This window comes from Amblyomma mixtum, chromosome 4 (assembly GCF_055824585.1).
Source record: "Amblyomma mixtum isolate Tamu chromosome 4, ASM5582458v1, whole genome shotgun sequence".
Taxonomy (NCBI): Eukaryota; Metazoa; Arthropoda; class Arachnida; order Ixodida; family Ixodidae; genus Amblyomma; species Amblyomma mixtum.
Window position 1 is genome coordinate 126,405,171 of NC_143015.1, and position 7,402 is coordinate 126,412,572.

The 7,402-nt window shown below is 49.3% G+C and overlaps 1 protein-coding gene across 1 annotated transcript; it reads left to right on the forward strand.

Moving 5' to 3' along the window:
* Positions 1-226: 226 nt before the first annotated feature.
* Positions 227-6,399, forward strand: LOC149348167 (uncharacterized). The gene is made up of 3 exons (XM_089541694.1): positions 227-1,167; positions 4,521-4,572; positions 6,310-6,399. Exons 1-3 carry the CDS (start codon positions 227-229, stop codon positions 6,397-6,399), a joined length of 1,083 nt encoding a protein of 360 aa, XP_089397820.1.
* The last annotated feature ends 1,003 nt before the right edge of the window (positions 6,400-7,402 follow it).

Consider the following 7,402-nt stretch of genomic DNA (forward strand, 5'->3'; position numbering starts at 1 on the left):
CATATTGTATTGTACATATTGTGAAGACGAAGACAACCGTTCTGCTTAGCGGCGGCGCTACCATCGCTGCGCGTGCTGTGTTCTCGCCTTCGCCGACCACGGACTGTTGCCGCCCTGCTCCTGAGGTCCCAGTGCCTTTAACAAACCCCCATCCTACATTTGGTGGAGGTGCTGGGTAACGATATCGGCTCTGGAGCTCCGTAGCCGCACTCTTCCGACACCTGCGATGCCTGTAGACATCCAACACCAAGCCGTGCAAGCAGGCCCACCGACTGCCATCTGTGCCGGCTCCCTTCGCCTAAGGGACCCGGCTATCTTCAGCGGCACAGATGACCATGACGTGGAAGACTGGCTCGCATCCTACGAGCGGGTGAGCCTGTATAACAAGTGGGATGACGAGACAAAGCTCAACAATGTAATTTTTTATCTTACCGGCGTCGCGAACTTATGGTACCGCAACCATGAAGGGGACGTTGCGACTTGGTCAGCCTTCAAGACGAAGTTCTCAGAAGTGTTTGGTCGCCCAGCTGTCAGACAACTTCGCGCCGAACAACGCTTGCGTGAACGGTCGCAGCAGGTCGGCGAAAGCTTCACTAGCTACACAGAAGATGTAATCGCCCTCTGCAACCGAGTGAACGTCAGCATGCCGGAAGCTGACAAGATCAAGCAGATCTTGAAAGGCATTGATGATGACGCCTTTCAAATGCTGCTCGCTCGGGACTTGCGCACCGTTTCGGAAGTCATCACGCTGTGCCAGAGCTTCGAGGAGTTGCGTAAGCAGAGGGTCCTGACTCGTCAGCACTCAGCTCAGCCAGAGTCACTTTCTGGACTGACACCCGCAGCTGACAGCTCCTATCTGCTGCAGCAAATGAAGGACTTTGTACGTGAGGAGGTGGCCCGTCAGCTTTCGCTTTTGCCTAGCCCTCAAGGGTCGCCACCATATTTGGCCCCGGCTCTCCAACATGCAATTCGAGAGCAGGTTGCTGAGGTGCTTCCGTCGGCGCATTCATCACCACCTGTCGCAGCTCCGCTGGCGTACGCTGACGCCGCCCCAAGACCAGTCGCCACCCCTCTCAATTATGGCAGCGTCGCCCCAAAACCTGTCGCCCGTCCAATGACTTACGCTGAAGTCGTCGCACAACCTCGGCCGCCTACGTACCCTATAATGTCAGTGCCCGTACAAGCGCCGGCCCCTTATCTGCGACCATCTCCACGAGACCGAGATCCTTGGCGCACGACGGATAACCGGCCTATTTGCTACACTTGCGGATTGCCTGGCCACGTAGCCCGCCATTGCCGTCGCCGTCTCCCAGTTTCGGCACCGCCGGTCGGGTACTGGCCTTCAGCGCGTCAGTACTCCGCGTCTGCTGTGCCCCGTGCGTCCCCACGTCCTTTCTCCCCCGACCGTTGAGCGATTACCGACCGCCGTTCCCCTTCGCCGCGACGACGCTCCATTTCTCCGATGCGTTGCCGCCCAAGTAATTCTCAGGAGGAAAACTAGATGTCGCAGTTCCTGAGGCAAGAACTGCGTCCTCGTTGAACTACCAAAGACCTCAGCTGGCCCCTGCGAACCTTATTGACGTTTCGGTCGAGGGAATTTCTGTCATGGCCCTTGTAGACACTGGCGCCGCAATTTCAGTAATAGACGCAAACCTTTGTCGCCGCTTGAAGAAAGTTAAGACGCCAATTGCCGGTCTCTCGCTGCGCACGGCCAGCGCTCAGCACATCAAGCCGTCGGCAGCTTGCACCGCTCGAGTTTTAATTCAGGATGTCCTCTACACGATCGAGTTCGTCGTACTGCCGTATTGTTCTCACTCAGTTATTTTGGGCTGGGATTTCCTTTATCGTCATGCCGCTGTCATCGATTGCGCTCGCGCTGAAGTCGGGTTCTGTGCTCTGCCCCAATCCCTGCCGGACGCTGCTCCTTCACCGCCATGTGTTAAAGCCCTCGTCACCAAAAACATCGACCTGCCTCCATGCTCTTCCGTCCTTGTGCGCCTCTCTTGTGCCCCTTCTCGCGATGACACTGTTCTTTTCACGCCAGCCCATGCTTTCCTCCGGCGCAAGTGCCTTCCTCTGCCTTACGCCGTATTGACTATTTCTGCTGGCCTTTCCGTACTGTGGCTCTGTAATCCGTTTCCCTACCCTAGTGCTCTGCGCCGTGGCGAATGTGTCGGCAGTGTCCAACCTGTCGCGGCTATTTTAACCAATGAGGAGACTGCCGGTTCATCGCACATCAGTCTCGCTGCGCTCAGCCCACCATCTTCTACACCCACTCCTTCATCTACCGAACTATTTCTCCGCTCCATCGACGCAGATCTTCCACCGCAGCAGCGCACGCAGCTTCTCGACTTGCTCAACCAGTTCCGCGCCTCCTTCGACTGTCATCACAGCTCACTGGGCCAAACGTCGACTGTCACACATCGCCATTCTACAATAGAAAAGAACAAACAAAATACGTGAAATACTATAATAAATGCGATGTCGATAAGTACTGAGATGCAGTGGGTCAATAAAAGCCCACTAGAAAGCAACGGTACTCATGCAATTACAGCGTCCACTACGAACGCGTGTGCTTCAAAGAATAAAGAAATTTTACGTGTTACAGTAAGGGCGAAGCCTGTATCAGAGGGCAAAATGAGTAGTTATCTTATTATTTTTACAGTTTTTTGTAATATTTAAGAGGCATATGATTAAAATAACTGATAAGATTCAGTAAATCCAAGTGATTTTGTTATTTAACTTGTGGAGACTCAATGATGTGACGAATCTGCTTAAAAAGAAAAATAAGTTCGGAAAGCCAGTTCCAACATGCAATAAACAGGCATGCTGTGATAAAACTGCCTTTCACTGTAAAAAGAAAATTAGCAGTATGCAGGCGCATGTTTTCTTATTACATGTGCATTACCTCGTCTTCCTCCCCCTCCTCCTCCTACTGATGCCTCCAAAAAAGAAGTTTTCTCAAGTCAAACCCTTTTTCCTCTCTTGGAGCCCATTTTCGCAATTTTTAGCAAGCCTATTCCACCGATTTTGCTTCATTTGACGTAGAGAATCACTCATCGTCATAAGTGTGCGAAGTCAGGAGAAGGCTGCACGTTCCTCCGCTTCAACATTATACTCTCCATCAGCGAACTGCGCTCAATGTGCAAGGTATGAGAAGACTCTTTTCACCGCACTCCCATCAAATACTCACTAATAGAGATACGTCTGTGAGACACTGTCTTCAAACCTCGAGAATGGTTTAGGAGCCTACGTCACTTCTCTTGCACAATGTTGAAGATTCCTGCTCTATGAACCTGTGCCCACATGTCAGTCTGGTTGCCTCGCCCTTAAGGAGAATGCTTGTGTGCACCAGGAGGAAAACAATACGGAAATAACGCTGCATGATACACAGCACAGCGCTAGATAACGATTCCGACTTGCCTCTCACCGCATCTACAGCCACCTCAGCCGGCAAAGAAAAGAAGCTGTACGACAGCGAGAAAAAAGGAGCGGACGCACCTCTCGACAACTGGGCACCACGGCGTGACTGCGGGAAACACTCAGGAGCGGCACGATAGTTCTTTGTTTCTCTACTTTCTTTCTCTGATTTATGCATTTAATCAGTGTCCTTGCCCTTTGTAAGAAAGCAAGATAAAAAAATGACAGACAGAGTGATGAAATCTGCTAGCCGTTCTCTTTTTCATTTCTTTTCCTGACCTTGTTGTTTGCAACTCACCCATTTCCAAAACTACTGCCGTACTCACCAGTCAGAATTAACCTCATGAAATGGCAGGATACATACGTGTTGCAGTCTCCTGCCATGAGGTCAACAAAAGAAGCAGAAAGCCACGCTGAGAACCCCCCCTGAATAGCTTGCCTCTGTCTATCTCTCACATATTTCCCAACGAAACCGATATCTCCAGTACTAAACCTTCGAGACCATGAAGAAGCTTCGCCACACCAACATTCTCCTTAAAAGTTAAGTTAGAGCCACAGCACCAAAGTGCAAACGTGGAACTTTTTATCAGTAAAGAATAGCCTTAGAAGCTATCACGGGTGCACTCGGTGGACACCTCAACCACGCTGTGAGGGAAGATATGAAGAGAAGATGAAAACAGGCAGAGAGTTTGCCTCAATCTATCTATAAAATATAGACCAAACGAACCGATCTATCTAGTACTAATCCTTCGTGAATTTGATGAAGCCTTGCCACAATAACGTTCTGCTTAACAGTAAAGCAAGAGTTTCAGTACCAAAGTGGAAATGTATAACTTTTTATCACCACAGCAGGCATTAAAGCTGTCATGTGTACACAAGGTGGACACCAGAGCGAAACTGTGAGGAAAGAGATGAAGAAGAGGCGAAAAGGGGCGGAAAGTTTGCCTGAATCTATCAAATATAAACCAAACCAAACCAAACGATCTATCGAGTACAGCTCCTTCGTGAATTTGGTGAAGCTTCGCTACAATAATGTCCTGCTTAACAGAAAAGCAAGAGTCTCGGTACCAAAGTGCAAATGTGCAACTTTTTATCTGCAGAGTAGCCGTAGAAGCTGTGACGGGTACACACGGCGGACACCTGAACCACACTGTGAGGGAAGAGATGAAGAGGAGGTGAAAAGAGGCACAGAGAGAAACAGGCGACGCAGTCAAGTGCTCCGAACTAGTGTTGAGCACTGGAGGCTGTGTAACTCCCACTGTTATCACGCAGCACGTTGGAGTTATGCCTTTCGCTCCGCCGAAATGCGGCCGCAGCAAAATAAGATGGCGATGGCAGATAAAACAACAAATCCTTGGAGCTTGACCAGTGGTTAAAGCACATTGTACGTGTGCGCTACCCGATCGTCGTCGTCCTGTTCGTGATCGTTGCAGCGAAATATGAGCATTCTTCCTGGGTCATGTCCCGCGTCCATACAGCTCGTTTCTTTGCTTGCCCTGATTTGTATACGCCCCACTCGGTATGAATGCTGTCTTATAGGCGGCAATCACTCATTATTTTTATCGCGAAAGCATTGACTTACTCTTATGCATGCCACACGCTGTTCATTGGACGATTTTCTGTTCACTGCGCGGTCCGACATGTGTGATGATAGCACGCGGCTTTCCATGCCATGGCATGGAGTTCATGGAAGTGTGAAAAAAAAGATCACGGGGGATCAGACGTATTTTATGCGACGATTCTACGAAAGCATTTGGCTTCACCCTGAACGATTAGTTTGATGTTTTTACTCTAACTTAAGCTTCTGCTCAAGGCTGGGACTTTATATACGCGACGGAATTTACCTGGAGGGTATTGGTGGGCAGAAGTGGGCCGAAGGTAACGATATGGGTGGGCAGCCGACTAGCTAGCGGGGTGGTGAGGTGACTGGTAGGTGGTGCTTCTGGAGGGTGGGGTGGAGGCTTCACATCAGCAGACGTCATATTACAAGGGCGCGGGGGGGGGGGGGGGGGGGGGGGGGGGGGGGGGTACCGTTGTTAATATCAAAGAGCGAGTAAGAGACTTTTTGCAATAGAACCGTGCTAGAGGTTCGATGACCAGCCAATGATCAGCAGCATCTGTAGCTGTTGTCTACAAACTGAACACCGATCCGGACAAGTAGGGGAATGAATTAGTTAATTAATTAAAATATCAAAGTGTGCTTAAAACCAAAAGTTGGTTCATTCACATTAGTTTTATTCTCTCATCAGCATAGAAAAGAACATAAATGACTGTGATACGAAACGCCGGCGTCAAAAACTTTGAAACGTTTCTTTCAGCGCAGACGCGAAAGCGCGTTGAAGCGCTGGCAGAGAGCGTGCGACTGCAGTTTTGAAAAGCATCTGAAAGTGCTGAAGCACGGCGAAAGCGCATATGCCGCAAAACTGGCCAGATAAACAGATCGAAGGGCTAAATACAATTTCAAGGCTCATGAGTGTGCGCGTGTATGAGAGTTCACAGAAATGAGCGGGTTACGGCGCACAAGATAGGTTCAAGAGAGTTATTTTATTTTATCTCCAGACGACCCTCTGTAACTGCTTGCTTTGATTCACAAGTAACAAACACTTGTTCCGACTTAACATACGTATATAAAAAGCCACAAAGATTGTGACGTAAAGTTTGATTAGCGTGATGTCTTACTCTGACGGCAAAACGAGCTTTTCTTCGTTTCTTATAATGAAAGCTACTGTTTCCTGGGAGCTGTAAATTATAAATGATGATATGAACACGGCGATTTTGGCAGGATATATTACGGAAGTATGCTGCTCAGGAGCACAGTACGTGTAAGCTGCTCAGTCGGTTTATTGCTTTGATGTAATTTATTGCCACCTTTTATTTTTATTCTTCTAGGAGAATGATCACAACATCCAGATCCATTACGAATCCAAACGCAAGACCTTCAACAAGCTTGCTCCTCCCAGCCTCCCTATACGCTACTGACCGCTCTTCCTTAACCTTGTACTGCACGAAGGTCGACTGGATGATCCTTTGTGTTTTTGCACTATATTTCCTTTCTACCCCTTTGACATCGCCCCCAATCATTTCTTCTCACACGCAACTCAACTTTGACGTCTAATTTGTGTTTCCTGTCTCTCTCTTCCATTCCGGATCTGGCGAGTTTATGTTGCGCTTCTTTTCATGCAGGTTTCCACTCCTGGCTGCTTTGTACAGACCCAATAAGAGGCGATAGACCGCAGGCTCTTTCAGGGCCAGCGAGATTGCGAAGTTGATCTTTCTTTCAGCTTTATTTTCTCCTTTCATTGTTGCAATGAACATTATAAGACCCCCCCCCCTCGATCCTTCCAACCTGGTTTGCGTTCCTTGTTTGTATTTTCTTGCTCTATATCTTCGTCGATTGAGCGATTCTCCTCCTCTAATCCATAACCACGACCAATATAAGGGCAACCTCAATTTCGGCCCTTAACAACGGCACCCAGCCTTGTACCTACCTAACTACAGTGACGCCTCGTCGTCGCTTACGGCAGACGAGCGAGCGTGGCACGCCTGCAAAGAAGGCAGCCTTATCGTGCGTCTGTGTGATTCCTGCCGTGTTTTCTCACATGTGGATGGTCGACCTGCAGAGCGCCTTTTTCTTGCCGCCTCGTTTCGCTGTTCCGGAAAGCGCTGCTCCTTCTCTTTGGCGGTGTCCAGCGGCCGGCTTCGATGGCCTCCTCTGTGCGGCTGCAATCCCATTTTCTTTTCCCCGAAGGTGCTGGCCTGTTTTCCTGCCCCATTCGGCTTCAAACGGTCCATTTGTTCCGGTCTCCTTCGGGTTGCCTTCATTTCTTTTTCTCTTTTTTGTGCCAAACAGATCGAAAGAAAACAAAGCCACGGTCAACATCAAAACGCTCTTCGTATTCTTCCGACGGTTTATTTTTATTCGGCGCACGAAGAAAGACCTCGGCGGCCCCCGTCCTCCACTCAGCAGTTTTCTCCCTCGCAA